The sequence below is a fragment of the Meriones unguiculatus genome, chromosome 11 (genome assembly GCF_030254825.1).
Source record: "Meriones unguiculatus strain TT.TT164.6M chromosome 11, Bangor_MerUng_6.1, whole genome shotgun sequence".
NCBI lineage: Eukaryota > Metazoa > Chordata > Mammalia > Rodentia > Muridae > Meriones > Meriones unguiculatus.
Window position 1 is genome coordinate 13751959 of NC_083359.1, and position 22042 is coordinate 13774000.

The 22042-nt window shown below is 43.6% G+C and overlaps 1 protein-coding gene across 3 annotated transcripts in view; it reads right to left on the bottom strand.

Moving 5' to 3' along the window:
• Window positions 1–10579: 10579 nt before the first annotated feature.
• Gria1 (glutamate ionotropic receptor AMPA type subunit 1) overlaps window positions 10580–22042 on the bottom strand; it is a 311700-nt gene continuing 300237 nt past the window's right edge. For 2 of the 3 annotated variants that reach the window (XM_060363683.1, XM_060363682.1), the window contains exon 16: window positions 10580–13372. In XM_060363683.1, the coding sequence (XP_060219666.1) occupies window positions 13169–13372 (204 nt within the window). In that variant the 3' untranslated portion in view covers window positions 10580–13168. The remainder of the gene's footprint in view (window positions 13373–22042) is intronic. The other variant, XM_060363684.1, reaches the window with a different exon arrangement.

Here is a 22042-nt window from a genome sequence, read left to right on the forward strand (position 1 = left end):
ATTTGGTGGAGTACAGGTTTTTAAAGTATGTTCTTGTGAGTCTCTAGATTTCTTTAGTGTCTGTTGGTTTGTCCTCCTTTCATCTCAATTTTGTTAATTTGGATATTCTTTTCCTGCCTTTTAGTTAATTTGGATAAGTTTTTGTCAATCATTGATTTTCTTAAAGAACCAACTCTGCTTCACTGATTATATACATGCATAGTGTGCATACAGTTTCCACGAGTTTGTAAGATTTCTATTGTTTCTATTGTTGATATCCAGCTTTAATCCATGGTGGTAGGGAGTTATCTTAATTTTCCTGTATGTGTTGAGACTTGTTTTGTATCTGAGTATATGGTCAGTTTTGGAGAAAGTTCTACGAGGTGCAGAGAAAAAGGCCTATTCTTTTGTGTTTGGGTGAAATGTTCTGTAAATAAGTATCAGGTCCATTTGGCTTACGGTTTATGCTCTAGTTTTTCTCTGGGCTATCTGTTTATTGGCAAGAGTTGTGTGAGGGTCAATGTGATGTAAGCTGTAATAGTGTTTCTTTTTAGAAATTTGGGAGCCCTTGTATTTGGGTCATAAATGTTAAGAACTGAAATGCCATCTTGGTGGAATTTTCCTTTGATGAGAATGTAGTGTGCTTTCCTATTTTTTTTCTTATTAGTTGTGGTTTGAAGTCTGTTTTGTCAGATATTGGAATGGCAATATCAGCTTGCTTCTTAGTTTTTTTTTTGTTTTTGTTTTTTTTTTTTTTTGGCTTGGAGTATCTTTTCTGATTCTTTTACCATGAGGTGATATCTATCCTTGATGTTAAGTTGTGTTTCTTGGATGCAGTAGAAAGATGGATCCTGGTTTTGCATCCATTTTGTTAGTTTGTGTCTTTTTATTGGAGAATTGAGACCACTGATTTTGAGATGTAGATATCAATGAACAGTGTTTGTTGAGTCCTGTCATTTTGTTGCTGCTGTTGTATGTGTTTCTGTTTGTCTGTGTTTCCCCTCTTTTGATTTGCTGATCTGGGATTATTTATTCCTTGTGTTTTTCTGGGTGTGGTTAACGTCTTTAGATTTCTTTCTGGAGTTTTCTTTCTGGAGCCTTCTGTAGGGGTGGATTTGTAGATAGATATTACTTAAATTTGGTTGTATCATGCAATGTCTTATTTATTTATTTTTTTTAAGTTTTGCTGGGTACAGTAGTCTGGGCTGACATCTGTGGTCCTTTAGCATTTGTAGAACATCTGTCCAGTCCCTTCTGGCTTTTAGAGACTCCATTGAGAAGTCATTCTAATAAGTCTGCTTTTATATGTTACTTGTTCTTTTTTCCTTGTGGCTTTTAACATTCTTTCTCTGTTCTGTACATCTAGTGTTTTGATTATTATGTGTGGAGGGAAACTTCTCTGGTCTAGTCTTTTTGGTATCCTGTATGCTTCTTGTACCTTGATAGATATCTCCCTGTTTAGTTTATGGAAATTTTCTTTAGTTATTTTATTGAAAATATTTTCTGTGCCTTTGATCTGGTTTTCTTTTTTCTTTTCCCTTTTCAGTTTTTCGAGACAAGGTTTCTCTGTATAGGCTTGGCTGTCCTGGACTCACTTTGTAGACCAGGATGGCCTCAGATTCACAGAGATCCTCCTGCTTCTGCCTCCCAGAGTGCTGGGATCACAGGTGTCCACCACCAGGACAGACTGATCTGGGTTTCTTTTTCTTCCTCTATTCTTATTATTCCTGGATTTGCTCTTTTCATAGTGTCACAGATTTCCTGAATGTTTTATGCTAGGATTACTTTAGATTCAACATTTTTTTTTTTGACTGAGGTATCCATTTCTTCTATTGTGTTTTCAATGCCTGGGAGTCTCTCTTGTCTCTGATGTTCCCGTTTGAGTTCCTAAATTTTTCATTTCCAGATTTTCCTCAGTCTTTTTTTTTTTTTTTTTTTTTTTGGTTGATTCTATTTCTACTTTCGGATTTTGAAGCGTTTTTATTAATTTTCTTCTACTGTTTGTGTTTTTGTAGATTTAAGGAATTCATTAATTTCCTCTTCAGGAACCCCTATCATAGTTATAATGTCCATATCCATAAAGGTTATTTTAAGGTCTTTGTCTTGTGTTTCAGCTATGTTGTAATTCTCAGAGCCCGCTGTGATAAAGTTGCGGTGCTCTAGTGGAGACAAATTGTCCTGGCTGTGATTTACTTTGTTTTTATGCTGGCGTCTAGACATATGGTATTGGGATGACTGTAATTCTAGGATCTGATATGTTCCTTGGTTTCTATTGCCCTCTCTGGTTTTTAGGAGGGTGTGTTGGGAATTCTTCTGGGATCTTATCAGGTGTGGCCATTGCTGGTTCCACATTAAATGTGTTTTTAGTTATTGGGAGTTGACTCTTCTGAATGGGATTCTGCTGGGCAAGTGGCTGAGAGGGTCCAGTGGAAGGAGGAAAATAGGGTGTTCAGCTGGGATCTATTTGATCCTCTGGGAATGAGGGAAGACAGTGAGGAGAGACCATAACAGATAGTCTGCTACATATCTGGAGATCAGACTTGAGGACTTGGAGGAGAGGAGGAAGAGAGAGGATCAGAAACTCCTTTGCCTCTTAGTTGGCCTGCTTTCTTCTTTGGCAGGCTTGGATGGTGGGTTCCCAGGGAATACCTACTGGTGTTGGGGGCTGGGAAAATGGAACGAATGAAGGAAAAGAAGGTTGAAGAAGGTCTATGTGATCTCTTGCAGATGGGGTCAGAGAGGAAGGGGAGGATACAGCAGGTGGTCTTCTACAGAGCTGAGGATGGGATTGGTGGGAGGGAACGGACTGGATTTGGAGGAGAGCAGGTTGAGATGAAGAACTATAGCTAGCCTACCTGCTTTTCTGGCAGGAGTGGCCCAAACTAAGGATGTTTTTGTTTTGGTTTGTTTGTTTGTTTTTCAAAACAGGGTTTCTCTGTGTAGTCTTGGCTGTCCTGGACTCACTTTGTAGATGAGGCTGCCCTGGAACTCACAGCAATCTGTCTGCTTCTGCCTCCCTGAGTGCTGGGATTACAGGTGTGCACCACTGTTTCCAGATTCAAACTTCAGTGTTTAAGCATCTTTAAAAATATTTTAATTGACCTTGGATAGGCCAAGAAAAAGAAGGATTATGATTGCATGAAATAGGATATTAATACTGATCACATGACTGACGGGATCACTTGATTAGCATTAAGTGGAGCCTCAGGGAGTCTTGTGGAAGACTCTGTTGCTTGCTTTTGGAACAGTTTTCCCCAGTTGGTCTGCTTTGTTTGGCCTCAGTAGAAGGAGATGTACATAGTCCTGATGTGACTAGATGCGCTGGGGTGGGTGGGTAGTTTGGGGAAGAAGAGCCCTCCTTTTTTTCTGAGGAGAAAAGGAGGGAGGAAAGGGGGAAGAAGGTGGGAGGGTAGAGGGTAGGACCTGGAGGAGCAGAGGGGAGGATTGTGAACAGGATGTAAGGTGAATAATAATAATAATAATAATAATAATAATAATAATAATATTAGCTCCACCACTAAAGAAGAGCTGGGTTGCCCAAAATCCTGAGTAGGAACATCTAGAACTGTGTTGTTTTTATTTCCTGATGGTTTCCAAGATTGAGAAATTACTTTCAGTATCATCATTAAATGGCTTATAACCAGTTCATTAAGCTGATTACTCAATCAAATTAAGTTAACAGCTTCTTTATTCTCTCCTAAATGAGTTGGTATGTGAACACAAGACTTCTGGGTCATAACACATGATTTTATGAAAGAGAAGCAAAGAAAAAAAAAAAAACCCTTGAAATTATTATTATTAGTTCTGAGTAGGTTTCAAGGCAAGCCAGAGAAAAAGATGATGAGTTATTTTGTCTAAAATGTTCATGTTTTCAAATAATTTATTTTCTTCCGGGCTCATTCAAATACTTTTTCTTAATCCTGTACTCTTAACTCCATATACATCCAACTCCAGGCTTCCCTTCTCAACACCCACTTTCTGCTATTTTTGTGACTGTGTTTTAGGTGTGTCATTAAGATGTATTTTTTGGAACCACCTCCCGGAGAGATGGTTCAGGGATAAAGAGCTGCTCTTGCAGGCGACCTGGGTTTAGTTCCTAGCACCCATGTGGCAGCTCACAGCCATTCTTCACACTAGTTCCATGGAGTCCAGAGACTTCTTCTGGCCTCTGCTATAACTGCGTGTGTGTGGTGCACATACAAACCTCTAGACAAAACATGTACACATAAAACAATAATGTTTAAAAGAGGGGCTTCTTGCAAAGTGTCAAGTGAGGACACTTTCTTTCCAGATCCTCTTGTTTTTCATACTGAATTCTTTGCTTACCATCTGCTGCCTTCCCTGTCCTCTCAGGGATTCCTTATTTCTTCTCTTTATGTCCTGCTCAGTCTTGCCAGATACTTTCAGTCACCAAAGCCATAGAAGAAGGAGTCCACTGAACTTTGTGGAATGAAGGCTTTGCCATGGGAGAGACATTTTGGGAACAAAGTACACATTAAGGACATGTTTAGAGTAAGGGGCAAGTTTTATCATGATCCTGAGGTCATCTTTCTATGTACCTTCCTGTTTTGTTTTGTTTTTTTTTTTTAGTTTTCAGCTCATTCATTACTAAGCTGTTTCTCTGCAACATATACCTTTGTGCACCCAGACACCCTTAGCCAGCTTCACAACTCAAGGCAAGCATGATTCTGAGTTCAGGTTTTCTTCAACGTGTGTAAACCTCACCCATCTCTGGCTATGTTATGTCTATCACACCCTCTTGGGGCAAAACAAAAACAATGGCATTCTACCCCCACTTCCCTAAAGGGGGAAATGCCCTCAGCCTCCACTAGGGACCGCAGTGTTTTATCTCTACCCACCTCAGCCATCAAATTATTGACAAATACTGACTGGTGGTTTGTGAATGGCGTTGTGAACTTTTGTTCTTTGTGGAGGAAGGCGAGTCACACAAACAAAGGTATTATGCAATGAGGATGAGCGAATGAGGGAGTGACTTCAGAGACATCCCAGGGAGGGTGTGTAGGGTTTAGTGAGTGAAGATACAGGTAATGAGAAGTGAGGATGGAGGACATCTGGGTGAAAAACTCCAAGATGAGTGAAAAATTAGGGGCAAGGAAGATGAAGTAGACTCTGACAATGGGATGGGCCATCTTTTACAGTCCTTTTTTTCAGAACATGTATAGAAGATGGTGATGGGCACACGGAAGCTGGCCCAGACTCAGCGTGGACAACCCACTGTCAGGGGCTGAAGGACATACCCATCAGTTTCTAAGAGCTCTGTCTGTTGGAAGCTTGGGTCTTGAATGGTAGTCAGCAAAAGGTAATCTTGTCTCCGGGAGATACTTGGTGACATCTGAAGACATTTCATATTCCATATTCGAAGGAAGGGAATGGATGCTAGAGGTCTTTAGTAAATGGAGTGATCCATTTGTCGCTAGCAACTAGCAGCTAGAACCAGTCTTGTGTTTCATAGAATAAATGAGTCTTCTTTTCCTTCCTGAGTGTGAACACTTCTGTGGGTCAGACAATCTTTCACTGTTCTCTCACTCTTTATGTCATGTGCCTGTGGGCATGGTCATACGTTACTCATGCTTGTTAGTACTTTGTTCTGGGTAAAATAACCAAGGATATCCAGCCTCATGGGGGAAGAATGTGGTCCCCAGCAGGTTTCTCAACTAGTCCTGGCTGTACAGTCACCAGCCAGCCAAGAGGGCAGGGAGCTCGAGTTGAAAATAAGGACCTATAGGATGAGCTCCCTCTGTGTCTTAGGGCAGATAGTACCTCTGTGTCATTGCCTGATGGATTCCTGGCCTGTTTGCTCTAGCCTCTAGTTGATACCTTGGGGTCAACTCTTCTGCCATCCGCCTGCTTCCTTCAACTCTAGTTCGCCCTTGCCTGAACTCAAGATACCTCAAGTATCTTCTCTTATAATTCCCTCACTCGGCTTAGGGTCTTTGTCCCTGTGAAAATCAGCCTTGTGTTACTATCACTCATACCCAACATGGTATTTTACGCTAATTGCGTAGGGTCGGGGGTGCAGGTCACATCTCAGACATGTTAATTCTCTGTTGTGAGAAGTGGTCATTTTACCTAGATCTCTATTCACTAAAGACCTCTACAATCCACCCTTTCCCTTAAATGTGGAACCTGAAGTGTGTTCAGATGTTACCAAATATCCCCCAGAGACAAGAGCACCTTGTGTTGGTACCATTCAGGATGTAAGTCTCCAGCAGAGAGCGCTCTAAGAGCTCTCTCTTAGATGGGTTGCTTTGATTTTTAGTTGATGTGTGTGGGATACCCGTCCCTAGGCTGTAGGCCCTGAATGGTAAATCTAGTTTTGTATTTCCTTAGGTGTCAAATCTACTTTTGCATTTCCTTGGAAATGGGGAAATCTCAAGTAAGGTGGAAAAGCATACACCCCAGAGAGAGAGAGAGAGAGAGAGAGAGAAAGACAGAGACAGAGAGAGAATACTATGATCCAGACCAAGCCATTTTCTAGAATTATGACCATAGATCTCAACTCTCCATTTCCTCTTCTGGGGGCACAAAGTTTCCACCTTGGCTAAAGCATAGAGGGGATACACTAGAAGTCCCAGCATCTTATGACTGTACTAAGCAAGTACTGGCCCCCGGTCCATAGCCAATGTAAAACTGAGGAGAAGGGATTAGCATTATCACCAGCACAGCTTGGCACCCATGGGAGAAGAGGTCAAAGGACACTACTCATTGGAAACTAGATTAAAAGTATAGGTGGAAGGATTCAGAGTCTGTGATGGAAACAGCCAAGTAGTAGCTTTCCAGTTTGGAAAATCATTTTATTGAAGGCTGATTCACCTGACTAAGGTCGACCTCCTGAGTTTTCGGAGGGAGTTAGTTATCTCTGCTATGATCATTTTATCTGTGCACCTCAGAGACTCTTTTTCCCAAGCAGAATGTTACATTGCTATAAACATGCCCAAGGAGTATAGGGACATTTAGAGCTCAAGTTATATCTTTCTTCCAACACAATGGCCCTTTGTCGCCTAAGATCACTGAGAAGTGGTTTCGTTATATTTTGCGTAAGTGTCTCAGTAAAGCCCAGCCTGGCGTTGAACTTACTATGCAGCTGAAGATGACCTTGCATTTCTGATACTCTTGCTCCACCTTTTAAGCTCTAGGATTATAGGCATGTACCACTACACACTGTTTATATAGTGTTGGGGATCAAGTGTGGGGCTTTGTGCATTCTGGGTAAGAATTCTATTAACTGAGGGGCATCCCAGACGTGTGTGTGTGTGTGTGTGTGTGTGTGTGTGTGTTCATGTGTATTTCCAGCACTGGGCCTTCAATTGGCTTTGCAGATGCTAGATGCTAGGAGAGAGAGTTCTCTTCCATCTCAGAGCTCCATCCCAGCCCTGGACCATGGAGACTTAATTTCCTAGGATTTCTCATCCTAGGATGAGGTCAAGTGCTTTTGTTTTTGGAGACTCTGCATAGAACATTACAAGATGCAGCCCAGAGCTCTGGTACTGACCAGCTATCTATCTTTCTCCCTGGATTTCACAACAAGCCCTGTTGTGTGGCTCTGTAGATAGACTCGCAATGTGAGATGTGTGCAGAGAAGAGAATCAGAAGCTTGACGACAGTGTGGGTTGCATCACAGTCATGGGTGTGGCCATGGACAAATACACCTGGCCTAGAACTCCTGGCATTTAGTTGTTTTCATGAGTACATTGTTTGAAACCCAAGATGGCACGTTGGAGTCTCCCTTCTGCTTGCTCTCTGTGATCACCTGGAAGTGCAAATCCAAACAACCCCAAGCCATAAAGTAAACAGTAGCATTAATCCATGGGGGCCTGTGCTCCATTGGAGAGCATAGAATAGCCATGATTGATGGAGAGTCTGCACTTCCTGTAACAGGGCATCCCGTTTCTTTGATGAGCAGAAGGGGGCTCCTGCTAGGCAGGTGTGGGAGGACATGTCAGGAATGACAAACACTAAGCCACTGTCCCTTTTGGTATTCTTTTTCTAACCATGATACCCGCCTTGGGCAGGAAATTTCTTCAAGACTCTCTCAGTACTTGAGCAGAGGATGCAGGAAGATGAAGAGGTCAAGGTTAGCTACCTAGTGAGCTTGAGGCCAGCCTGAGCTACATGAGACCCTGTCTCAAAACTGCCCCCACCAACCAACCGACTGACTGACTGACCAACCGACCAACCAACCAAACTAAAAACTCTAACAATAATACCCCGGGAAATCCACATTTCTTATCTGTAAAGTGAGACATGAATGGAACCCCTAAAAATCTTTCCTAGAAGATTTGAATGCTTAGTAAGGGACAAAAAGGGACAAACTTTCCGTTGTGCCTTTTATTTAAGACGAGCTTTGATGCTGTCTTATTGAAAGCTACTTGTGACTAGTTTTGCATGACCTTGCTGATCCCGCCCTAGCATCCCTCAGGGTATTGACTTGAGAACCTGAATCATAGAGGTGTAAAACATCAGGGAAGACTGCAGGCTGACCTTGATGCTTTAACCCCTCCTGCCTTCTACTTGGCACACAAAGGGCATCATTGAAGTGGCTGATGAGAGAAGGAGAATTGGGGTATATATTTCATCCTTCAGGCCTCCTCCGCAGGGACTTAGCTTAATGCTGGGGGAAATGTCTTCTGCACAAGGTTGCTTTTAACATTAGTAGAACATAGTTCCCCTTGACTCGCAGAATGGTGGCAACGATCTCTCTCCTCTTTCTTGGATACATGGCCCTGAGGATCCACTACCCAGCTAAACCAACAGTTCTTCGTGGGACCTGGCCTTCAGTCTCCTCTAGGAGCTGCTTGCTGTTCTCTACCTAGATATGTTTCAGAGGTGCCAAAAGTGAGAATTTCTGGTTGAGGGCGTGGCAAAGTGCCAGATCCCATCCTCAGCATGGAGGCAGGTGTGTGTGTGTGTGTGTGTGTGTGTACGTACACGTAGCTTTTTCTCACTCCTTTTTCTGTAGTTCTGACTGTATAAGTGATTTTTCCATGCTCCAAGGCATGGCTGCCATTCCCAAGGGAATGGGAGACATAACTACCCATTCTATTTTTATTACTGTTACATAATAGGCAGGTCCAAAGAGCTTTCTTGGTATTTTCCTGACCATTAAGCATCATGATATGGCTGATGATGAAATGGGTCTTTAGGGATATAAAGTCTGGGTTTGGGCAGACTTAGTTCAAAGCATGAGACTGTGAGCAAGCTACTCGAGGCCTTGAAGTCTGACTCCTTATCTTCAGGAAATTCAAGGTAGAAAATGTACTTAACATAGTCAGTGCTCAATACAGTGGGATGTGTGCTGTTCTGGCCAGCTTGTCATCATCACCCAGTGTATTTTCCACTAAGGTGATGGGTTCTCTTTGTCTGCCAGCTGGTGCTTCTTCAACCAGGGGCACCCTAGATGCCATACGTAAATAAGTGTAGGCAGGGCGAACAATGCCACACAAACCTGCTAATTCCTCTGCCATTTCTCATCTCTTTTCTACTTCTAGAGTGTCTGCTGCTAAGCCCTTCTTGCAATCAGCTTAGAGCTTAGGCCCTTGTTAACATGCAATGTTTCTTAGGAAAACAAATACTTGATGTTGCTATTTCTCCATCCCATCCTTTCTCCCTCTCTCCCTTCTTCCCTCCTTCCCTCCCTCTATCTGTAACTTACTCCTTTCTTCTTTTCTTCCCTCTATTTCTTTTCTCTCTTTTTTTGGTGGGGAGGAATTATGGGTATTGAATCCAGGGCCTCAAGCAAGCTAGGCAAGACTCTACCACTGGACTACAGTTGCAGCCCCCTTGATGTTGTTCTTAATCACCAACCTCTAAGTGTCAATACAGTCAGATCCAGTCAGAAAGCCTTTCTTATTTGAGGAAAAAAAATCTCTCAGGTTCAGAGGTCCTGGGTATAGACAACCAAGATAATCTGCTAGAAGCCAGGTTTTCATTTGATTCTTGATATGACTTTGTACACATCACAATGTGTATCCCTCAAGCAGACCTGCATCCCAGCTTGAGGGTGTCTGAGAGACATTGCCTATGAGACATCCAGTTCCCTAGAGGAACTGTGATGCCTCAAGTCAAACCTAGCTCTCTGTGCAACTGGAACTGTGGGCAGTACATGCCAAATACCACAAATGCCACTCTTTGTCTTTTGTTGTTTTTGAAAAGTCCTGTCTGAGATTGGTGAGTTGATGCAGTAGGGAACGATGCTTGCTTGACAAGCCTGATGACCTGAGTTTAACCCTCAGGGATCACACGGTGGAAGGAGACAACCTACTCCTGCCAAATCATCCTTGAGCTCTACACATGTTTTGGCACATGCACATGTACATGAATAAATACATGTAAACAATTAAATCCTATCTTGGTAAATCGTTAATAATGCTTTAAAATGGTTGTGTGCTGGGCAAAGCAACCATGTGCTTGCCTAGCATGCAAAGGTTCCAGGCTCCAGCTCCAGCTTGGGGCAGAGAGGTGGAGTTAAAAACCTATTCATCTTAGGCTGAAGAAAAAACAAAACAAAACAAAACATCAATCTTAGGAACCATGGCTTCAGAAATGGCACAAAATGGAATGGACAATAATGAAAGGTAGATAATGGGTCCACAGTGATTTAATTCTTGGTGATACTGTTCATTTTATGCAAATACCAAAATAGAAAAAAAAAAAAAACCCAAACCCTGGCTATTGAAAATAAAACAGGAATCTCCCCCAATATTTAGTGTTTGATTGAACGAGAGGTTTTTGTTTTCTTGCACATCTACCAAGAGTTAAAGCAAATATAGATGTTAAATAAAAGGCCCAAGTACCAAAGAGCAAAATTTAATGAAAGCCAGAACTGTTAAGTATGGATTCCTGTTGAGAAAAATGTCAATCTCTTTCAGAGTTTTCCCACTGCTCCATTTTTAAGAAAAGTGTAGTAAAAATACATAATACAAGGTAACTTCTTTCTCACTTCTGCTTTCTCTCCACATATCCCTTGGTGAGAAGCATCTTCCCTGGAATTATGGGCTCCTCCCAGCAAGACCCTCATTCCCAGCACAGTCTCTCTCTATCCAACCAGTAGGCTCAGGGGCTGGAGAACATCTCAGGCCATAGGCAGAGGTCTTTGAAGCAGCTGATGGCAGAGTTTAGTTCCATCTCTTCCTAGGTGCAGACTCCTCACTGGCAGGTCACACCAGAGTCTCCAGTGGTAGGCAGGAGGCTGGGAGGATGTTGGCTGACAGAAATAAAAGGTGATAACCCATCTTCAGGACACAGCTTCACAAGCCCATGATAGCATGGGAGAAACTGAACAATGGGGTGAAGGCTTGATTCCTGGATGTTTCTTTGCTATGGCTGATGAAGAGAGAGGGAGAGAGACAAAGAAATGGCGGTTGTCCACTGATAGCATCTACAGAAGATGCCGTTTCTACTGCCCTGAACCATGGGTAGGCTCCGAAATCTTCAGCTTATCCGTTGATAGTGGTAATGATGACACCTAATGGGGAAGATTGGATGGAAGCAGAGGGTAGGAGAACAAGCCAGAATATGGTTATCAGTAAAAGCTCGTGGCGTATGGCACTCACCGAAGCATGCACCTGGGAGTGTCTGCAGAAGAGGTGGAAGCCAGTTGCACCAAGAAGGAGAGTGGAGGTCTCCACAAAGCTGTGTGCCAGGGACTCCCACTTCCACACAAAGGTTCAGGCAGCCTAGCATCTCTCAGTGTGGCTCTTGTCACCTTTTCTGTCTGGTTGTCCTTCACCTTGGTCATTGCACTGATGGGTGTAAAGGTTCTGGCCATTGTAATGCAATGTCCTCCCTTTGTCTTAGCCAGGGAAAAAGTTAGTATCCTTGTGTTAGAGTTAGAAGATGGGCTCAGGCATCTTAAGGCCCCCTGATGTACTTAGCAACTTAACTCATCTTCCTGTTTCCCAAAAGAATTCAGGCTTTTCTATCTTTCTTTAGGATCTGATCACATGCTAAAACAATACTCTATTAACAGAAAACCCCAGTTCTCTGCATTGACATAACTCACAAGTTTATATTTGGTCTCTCAAACCAAGGACAAGAAACAGCACAGAAGGCTCTGCGGCAGGGGCTTGGCTGGACTTCCATAATTCCCCATCCCCTTTATTTTGCATTTAGCTTGGACAACATTTCACCTCATGCCAGAGGCTCCACAGAGAGTCCTACTCCACCATGGGGATCCAGTCTAGATGTCAAGCAAAGGAAAGGCAAGAATCATGTGTGATATCTCCCTGACTGCCAGTTCTTTGCAAAGCTCTACTGGGTTCAGGAGGCTAGTTGCCCTTTGGCCACCATACTGCCTTGGGCCTGAGCATGGTAGAACACACTTTTCGGGCTGAGATTGACTCTGTAAAGAGTTGTACTGTACTGGTATTCTATGGCCCGTGGAACAGTTCTTGAGCACTACAGGAAGCTTCTTCTAAGCAACAAGGAACTTAGTGAGTCCTCCTCCGTCTATACTCTGCCCAGCCCCTTTTTATCCTCTAGCTGATGCTCTTCATGATTATTCTCTGATGAACTAGCATTTAGGTAGTATTCTTTCTGGGGAAGGCAGCCCCCTTCTCCAGCAGTGTCTGTCTCCATCCGCAGTGTGGGCCAAAGAATGGAAGGTATCATGAAGAGCTCCCACACTGAGTTTGAAGGTTGCATATTCCTTTCCTTGCTTGTAAGTGGAACCATTCATGAGTCTTCAATCTGAAAACTGGAGAGTGATGGGTAGGGGTGGGAGGGCTGGGGACAAAAAGAAGGAAAAGGGTCTAACAGAGCCTGCAAACCATGGATATTAGTAAGAAAATAACTGCACACACTAAGACACATTAACAACTGAATTAAAATTAAACAGTTTGTTTTCTTCATTAATATCCCAGTGACTCCATTTTTAGAGACGTTAGACTTCATTGGACAGGATTTCTCCCATTATTGCAGCATAGAGTTAGTGACCATCTTCACTTAGCAAATGGAAAAGGGTGAAAAAAAATCTCCAAACCAAAGGAATGAACTAGTGGATATTTTTTTTTTTTTTAATTCTTCAGGGACATTGGCTGAATTGTCCTCCATATGGTTTGTGGTAGGTGGAGGTGGTGTTTCATTTCATTGTTGTTTTTGGCACTGAAGGGCTTGGGATGGGGCTGGGGGAGCCTGAGCCTGCTCCCTGAGGGGTTCCTGTCTTCTCCAGTTACAATCCTGTGGCTCCCAAGGGCATCCCTGAACTGTGGCTCATGCAGGGAATGGATTGCATGGACTTGGGGAAGTCCTGGCTGACCACCCGGCCATTTTCTCCGCTGCCGCCTCCTCCACTGGCTCCTGCCCCGCTGTTCCTGGGGAGGGTCGATGTCCGTATGGCTTCATTGATGGATTGCTGTGGGATCAAACAGAAACCCTTTTCAGGAGGACAGGGGGTTCTTCCCCAGGTCCTTGGTAATGGCTGGCAAAGGGGAATGAGTCAAGAAGGGAATTGAAACTCTCTTCCAACTTTCCTCCCCACTCCTGAGCTCCAAAACAAAAACAAAACAAACAAACAAAACCAACAGTAGTATAGGCAGTTCTTGGTAGCTCTTATTCATTCTCTGGCATCCTAAGTCCTTTTCTGATCTAGAATTCTAATACTCTAGAAACCACAGGTTAGTACCACCAATCTCATGTGCTAGTCTGTACCTGCAGGTTGTCTGCAGGTTGATAGTAAGACCCATTGCACACACAGTGGCCTTGGGAATGCATCCTTGCTCTCTTTGGAACATTATCTTTGTCTTTCTTTTCTTTCTTTCTTTCTTTCTTTCTTTCTTTCTTTCTTTCTTTCTTTCTTTCTTTCTTTCTTTCTTTCTTCTTTCTTTCTTCTTTCTCTCTTATTTTCTCTTTCTGTCTTTCTTTTTGTTTTTGTTTTTCAAGACAGGGTTTCTCTGTGTAGCTTTGGCTGTCCTGGGCTGGCTTTGTAGACAAGGGTGGCCTCAAACTCATAGCGATCGTCTGCCTCTGGATGAAAGGTGTGCCCCATGCCTGGCTTTTTCAATCACATTGTACATACCCCTTCCCTTCCCCTTGCCAGGGCCTAGGCTTCAATGTTTCAGGGAGCAAGCTCTAAGCTATCTCATCCCGTGGTTTCTGCAGGTGGGGCGTTTCCTTGGTGGCCTTGGAGTAGACTTTAGGAAATTTTCATCCTGACACCTAAGCTAAGTTCTGTGATCACTTCTTGTCTCTGGTATTTTTAGAACATTTAAAACTCCATGTCTATAACGTGTGACTAGGCAGCTACAGTCTTCCTCTGTCCCCTTTCTTCTCCTCGTTCTCTCCTTCCTCTTCCTCTTCTCCCTGCTGTTACTCTCCCCGTTTCTCTTCTCTACCCCCTCTTGCTCTTCCTCTGCCTTTTCCTGTTCCTCATCCCCTGCCATCTCTGTCTACACAGAATGGCAGTACTTCACAGAAAGTGCTTTGAAACAGTAAGGGAAACTGGCAGTGTGTTATTGTCAGGTCTAAATGATTTTCTGAAAAAGAAACAAACCTGCTTCTAGCTCCACATGATAAGGGTACTTAGGAGTCATTTGAATAAGATAATTCGCAAAATGTACCCGGAAGGGATCGTGTGCTGAAGAGAACGAGACCACATCCCCAAAAGCCTTCATCCGTGCTCTGTCTGCTGCTGTCAGCATGTACAGCTTGCAGGTCTACACTGACATACTGGCTCAGTGTTGTTTGCTTGGTGGTTTCTAGGGTGTTGCAGTTCTAGGTCTGGAAAGGACTCCAGGGTCACCCCCGAATCAGGGTTGTTAAGTGAAATGAATGTTCAAGGCCAAAATCCAGGCCTTGGATCCTATCCTACCAGACGAGAGGAGTGTTGTCCTCTGCAAAGTTCTATTGGAGAAGAACTCTGTGGTACCAAGACTCTCTATCCTTATCACTTCCTCTCTACTTCCAAGCTCATAGACTTTGGGGGTGAAGTTTAGTTTCTTGGTAGGAGTCAACCCAATGAGAAGAGTTGCCTGTGGATATAGGGACTTCCTTCACTAAGACCAATCTTCCACATTCTTCAGATCGCATTGTGCTTGGCTTTCTCCCCGAAGACCTGAATCACTCCTGCTGACAGCAAAGGCTGGCTCCTTTCAGTGTGCGTGCATCATACACTCTCTTATTTGTAAGTTTTGTTACTTTAAAGGAAGCTCATGTCCTGAGGGAGCCCAAGACTATGCCTTCACAATCCATGGCTACCCTTACACCAGTTACACCCTTACACCATTACATAGACAATTTGTATAAGATGTTCTTAAGTTTATTAAAAAAAGAATCCTTTCCATGATACCTTGACTGTGTTGTTGTGACCTGGAGAGCTCACTCTGTCTCCTGTAGCCAGATGGACATAAACAGTCTGATGTGTGTGGGTTTTTCTTTCTTGATACCCATTTCTTACTGAACATTTTGATAATGTTTTAAAATGTTCTTTCTTTTCAAAATTCATGAATCATCTGGGGGATGGGTGTTAAAGGTTTAAGGAGGGATGGAGGGAGTAGGTTAAGCAAAACTAAAGGTGCATGGAAACCTTTTTGAGGTTATATATATATATGAATACACACATATTTAGAGGCCAGGGAAATAGATCATTAGTTAAGAGTGCATGTTTCTATTTCAGAGGACCTGAGTTTGATTCACAGCACCCATGTCTGGTGGCTTACAACTGCCTGTAACTCCAGCTCAAGGGATCTGATATTTGTGGCTTCCATGTGTACATGCACACACCAACACAACACATTATTAAAAATAATAAAAGCTTAAAAATAGCTAAACAGAGAAAGTGTTTGAACACAGGCACCCTTCATGGAAGGCAAAAGCCTTCCCCTACAGGACAAGAGTCCTTACGTAAAAATCTCAGTGCCAGGCAAGGGCTGCTTCCCTTTGAGTTTTGGTCAGAGAGACTCTAAAGGCCCACAAACAATACAGGCTATTGCTCTTGGATGTTATTGCTGAAATACAATACATTTTGATTGCAAAGCATCAAGCTAGAACTGACATACTAACTTCCTGCTGGCTAGCTTTCATAGTGCCAGAAAGTGCCATGCTAGATCACTAGGGGAGAAAAGTCTCCCCTGGACTTACCCAGTGGTGAACTCTGAATACTATGATCTGGCTTGCCAGGCAAGATATGTCTCCTGATGCAACAGTGGCATGATGGCTACGAGGGTAATCAACCCACTTTCTGATTTGATTTGAGTTCTGCAGGTTTCACAGGATTTAACCCATGCTTGGTACTCTCCGTCTGGGCAGAAGCAAATGGTTCTAGATCTTAGTGGGGAAACCTACTCCTGTTTTGCTAAATGGGTATGTTGTAAAACTGTGTTCCAAATGATGGTGTATTTATATGTATAGATTAGTGCTGCTCTGAACTTCAGCCAGTTAATCTTTTAGCAGTTAATGCAGAGCCTCGGACTCGGTTAAAGTACTGAGAATAAGTGACTGTGAAATGCTCACCTGTAAATGGGTTGTCTCTATTAATGTTTCCTCCTAAGGGGTCAAGGTACATAATGGAAGAGGAAGGAGAGAGAGCATAAGAGCTGGAGGATGGCAGGAGTGCTGTGAAATGCCGTCTCCTAGGCCATTGCACTTGTGAACTCACTGAGGCTATGGCTACCTGAACAGGGCTGAACCATGTCAAGCCAACAAGATCAGTTAACAAGATTCAGTGGGCTCCCAAAATAAGAACAAGAATGAAAAAGCAGAGAAAACATGAAGGTGGGTGGGAGATGTGTTGGTTGGTATCCAGAGGAGGGGGAGGGGAGCTGGAGGAGGTTGTGATCCAGACACATTGTATGCATGTATAAAATTATCAAAGAATAAATAAGATATTCTAAAAAACAAAATCCATGATTCAGACAGCTTTCTCCCCATATGATGCTCTGCCCACGCTGGTTCTGTCTCTTCCTCAAATCCTGGGACTCAGTTTATTTACATCTTCCCCTGGCATTCTTCCACCAAAAAGGAAGTATGATTTGGATTGCATTCTTTTGAGTCAAAGGCCAAATAAATACAACCACACTGCTACCCAAGGGAAATCTGAGCTGAGAACAGGACGAATTAATGATTACTGATTTTTGCCTTATAAAAAGTTAAAAATAGAATAACATTTTAATTGTGTCAGTGGGAAAACATAGAACTTTCTAGACTGTAGCTTGGAATGTCTAGCCTTCAAGATTTTGGTCTACTATGTTTAAAAATTGTGTGTGTGTGTGTGTGTGTGTGTGTGTGTGTTTGTGTGCACAGGCATACAAGTGAGCATGGAGGCCACACATCAACCTTGTTTTTTGAGACTAAGTTTCACACTGGAACATGGAGTTCGGTGATTCAGCTAGGCCGGGTGACCAGCAAGTCCTGGGGATCCACCCATCTCTGCCTCTTCAGCACTGAGATTAAAAGTATGTACCACCAGTTTTCTCATGTGTGTGCTGGGAAATGAATTTAGGTCCCCATGTTGCAGAGCAGGCACTTTATTGACTGCTATCGTCCTAGGTCCATAGACTATGTTTCTTTGACTTGAACAACAGCAGCAGCAGCAACAACAACAACAACAAAATCAAAGCTCCCATAGATTACCCTGGGCTGTGTTCCTCAAAAGTCTCAAACATTTCTGCAATATCTCACTAAAGTAAGCAAAACATCATGTGTTTCTCTTAAGGGCAAGGTTAGTGGCACAGTCAATACTAGAGCCCACCAAAATCTTAAGACAAATTTGACATGTCACTAAGACCTTTAAAGTACCAGAGCCATTTTCTCAGGAAGCCAAGGGCTGCCCAGAGCACACCCTACCACAGCTGGGTACTGACCTCTTACTTGCTTCCTTTCTGATGCATTTATCAAATATTGGAGAAGAGTGAACAAGAGCTAGAATGGTGGGACGGAAAGCAAGTTAAATATCCTAGAGCCTCTAGTTCTCAAACTGCAGGGCGGAGGTCTAGAGACGTCTGAATGCTACTCCACCAACACTGAGTGAGTACTTAGTATCAGCCAAGGACAAAGATGCTATTCTATTCTCCCTGGAAGAGGTGAAACACAGATGCTGTAAGGCTCTACAATAATTAAAATTTGCCCTAGGTGATATTTTTGCATCATGACAGTTGTACTAGGGCATTGTGGGCTACCTGAAGTTCCTGTTTGTGTCCACAGTTCCTACATTTGCCAATTCAGTATTTTTCTTGTCCACACCTTACTGGTGTCTCGACACTTCTAGGCAAGAGCTCTAGTGTTTGAGTCTCTGGCTCTGGGCATCCTTTGCTGACAACTCTCTGGTTTTGGCTAATTCATCTCCCACTTCAACCGGTTAAATGCCACTTTTCCAGGAAAGTTACTCAGACCACTCCGCTTGGTTCTGTCATCAGTCAGTGAAGGTCCCGGGGGACATCACCATCTAGCGGGCCAGTGTTCAGCAACTGTCTGCCTTCCCCATGGAACCCTGAGATGGTGCCCTGTGTCTGGGTGGATCCTGGTGGAAACTCCCACGCTGAGCATTGCCCTTCCTCTTCCACTGTGACACATGTGTTCTGTTCACGACACATAAAAGGGCAAAGAGTGTCAAGAAGACTCAGTTGAGATCCTGTGCTGAAGCCTGCCTAAGTGACACAGTCTGAGTAGGGAGATGCCCTTCATTTGTCTTTGTGACCAGCACTATGATTGGCACTTGAGGGACATAAGGCAAGTGCTCAAAAAAAAAAAAAACAAAATCAGTAGATGGAAAAAGAGAGAATGAGCAGTTTAGAAATGTCTTGGCCTAAACCAAGAGCCTGGGCTTTGTGGAGGATTTGTTCACTGGCTAATTCCTGTCCTTCTAGCTCCTGGCTTATGTGACCTTGTAGGATCAAGCTCCTTTGTGTCTCCTAGCCTCACTTTTTATTAGCCTTAGATCTTCAAGAATAAGCTAATGAAAATGAGGCGCTAACACCTTGTTAGGAAGTTTCCAGCTTTCCCTCCCCCCTTTTAACCTCCCTCTGCCCTTTCTCCCTTTGTGCTCACTTTTTCTCTTCCTTCACATGCTGACTAGAGAAGGTCTCTTTGAACTGCTGAGACATCGTGTGTGTGTGTGTGTGTGTGTGTGTGTGTGTGTGTGTGCCTGAGCTGTTTAGGGGTTCTGGCTTTAAGAGTGGATAAACATTGCCATCCGGGAAAGATGTAGGATGGAAGGTCTTTCCAAAGGCCCTGTCACCTCTGTCTGCATCCTGTGTAGGGCCGTGGGCTCTGCTTCTAAACAGAGATAATTGCTTTTGGGAAAAGCAAAGCAGCTCATTATGAAGCCTGAGGAGTGGCTGGAGTGCATTCCACTTATCTCTTCTAGATAAGAGAGGAATTGATGGGGCTTCAGAAATGAAGGGCCAGCTAGATTAATAAAGAAAATATCTTCCTTGAAGTGAAAAGATAGAGAATTTGGTTAGGCGTCCTGGTGTTTTGTGCACAAGTTATGGAGATGGATGGAGCAGATTCTAAGGGACTGTGGTGGACAGTCTTAGGTTAATGCTGGCAGCTTCTGAGAAATTTAACCATTACATTGTAAAGGGAGGTGTGAGAGTGTCTCTCAGACATGGTACCATGACTCAGTGGCCTCTTCAAAGAACCCTTGACATCTAGGACTGCAGTGCACCTTCAGTGGGGCCGGTCAACACTGTCTCTGTTAGAAGATAATCCCAGCCTCTATTCGGTTACCTGGGTTAATGGAAATCACTATAAACCTAAAGGGAAGTTGGACAATCAGGTGTTTCCCTGCTTGGTGGACACCAAACCACACCATAGTTGATGAGCACACAGAGATGGGATCAAAACCACCTTGGCAGACACTGCCTTAGACTGGGAGAGTCATATTGCTGAACTACGAACAACTCTCTCATGCCTCCTCTCTTGCTTCAAGAGAGATTTTCTCTTCTGTGTGCAATTCTACAATGACTTGACTAAAAGTGTATACTGTATAGCCATAGCCTGTTCTTTAAGGACTCATGGTCTCCACAGCTCAAAACAATCTAGTACACGAAATTAATAAAACTATGTTAGTAGATAAATATTAATCAAAGAAAGTTCAAAGGAAGCTGTAGCTGTCTGTTAATAGGGCTATTATCATAAATGCTAGTGATCACTGCTGTTTTTATTTATTGAGTGCACACTGCAATGTGGGCCTCCTGCCAATCCTTTAATCTGTTATTTCCTATCCTCACACAAATTTATGAAGTATGTATATACCACTGTCCTCATTTTTACAATAAAAAAAGGATCAGAGAGTCATTAAAGCTTTCTTAGGATGATAGAGTTAAGAAACAGAATGGATAGATTCATGCCAGGTTCTCAGCTCCTAGAGAGCCACAGGGTACCTTGTGTCCTGGGGCACCATGAGAAAGACCAGTATCAGCTCTGGGCCTCTGGTCCATGGAAAGGGCTGGAGAATTGCAAAGACTATAGTTGGCCTAGCTCCTGGTCTGGTCCCCTCTTTGATGCTTGAACAGCCCTTTCCTCCCTGGATGTAATGACGGACAATCAGTAGATTTGTGTTCTGCGTGGAATTGGCAAAGAAAGTTTTCCTTAGGGCTGAGTGGTCCTCTCCACACCTCACCAAGCTCATAAGAGGGTTTAAGGTTGTAAAGTCAATGGCTGTGCTGTGATAGGCCTTTTTTTTCCCCAACAGGATGGGAAGGTGGGGGGGGGTGGTGATCAGGGGAAGAGCAAGATGTCCTTAGGTCCTCTAGACAAATGCCAACATACTTCTAGACTTTCATTGTTCCTGCTACCACACTGTGGGAGAATGGTTTTTTAAATGTGCCTCATGAGACGGAAGACAGGGTGAAGGATCAGCTTGTATAGAACACAGAGGGTCTGGGACATGGTGGGAGGAGGGAAGCAGATTGCCAGTGGGGAGGCAGCTGGAACCATGACGTGGGAATGCTGAATGCCAGGACAGAAGGTCTCAATACTAGGATGCGAAGTCCTTTTTTTTTTTTCCCCTACCCTCATTCATCTCATATAGTACTGAACATTGAGTTTCTAAGCAAGGGGCTGAATACCCTCCCCCAAACCCCCGGGATTGGCCCAAGATGTACACATGGATTGTGGCCAAAGAGGAAAGAGACTGGCCAGGAGCCTGCGTGAGTAGTCCCATGATGTGTGAGTTTTGTTCAGGAGAAATGGAATATTGATAAGTGGACCTTTAGGACACATTATAGGAGAGCAAACCCCGGAAAAAAAAAATCTTACTTATCTAATCAAGTCAAAGAGAGAGAGCCCGGGCCAAGATACCCACTGGTATGAAGGCCATGGTGACCAGATTTCTCATCTCTTCTCAGTCCAAAAAATGTTTGACCTTAATTTCTGCTCTTTCCCACAAGCCTTCTCTAATTTTCTTTCCTCTACATTCCAATAGCCTTTAGCATATGAACCACAGTCTCTTTTTCTTTACATGTGCGTGGTGTATGCACATGAGTGCCTGTGTTAGTGTATGTGCATGTGTGCATGTGTGTTGGGGTGTATGTACGTGTATGTATGTGTAGGTCAGAGGTTTACACTTGGGTTCTTCCTGAACTGCTCTTCACCTCATTTTTTTTAATACAGCATCTTTCCCTGAACCTAGACCTCAAGGATCTGATGGCCGGCTGGCCAATGAGCTCCAGGGGTCCCTCTGTGTCCCCTTCTTAGTGGTGGGGTTGTAGCTGTGAAAAGCACCTGGCTTTTAAGTGGGCGCTGAGACTCTGAACTTGAGTCCTCACATTCCTGTGTCGATGTTTTACCATATGAGCCTTCCCCCTGGCCTCTAGAACTTCCCATTTCTTGTTGAAGTTCAAAGGTTGGAAGGTCACAGATGGCCCCCAAGTCCTCTGCTTGCTTATGCTGCTGTTCACATGGCTGACTTCCATACGTATCTCCTCACTAGGGCTAATGACGCAATCGAGGAGCCTCGATGGTGACAGCCCCAGATTCCCTGGGATGCTTTCGTCTACATCTTCGCTAAGAATCACTTGTCCCCTTCTTACGCAGCACCAGTGATGGTGAGCTCCCTGTTCACTGGGGTGGTCCATGTGTTCCTCTGTCAGAAAAATGGTTTTGC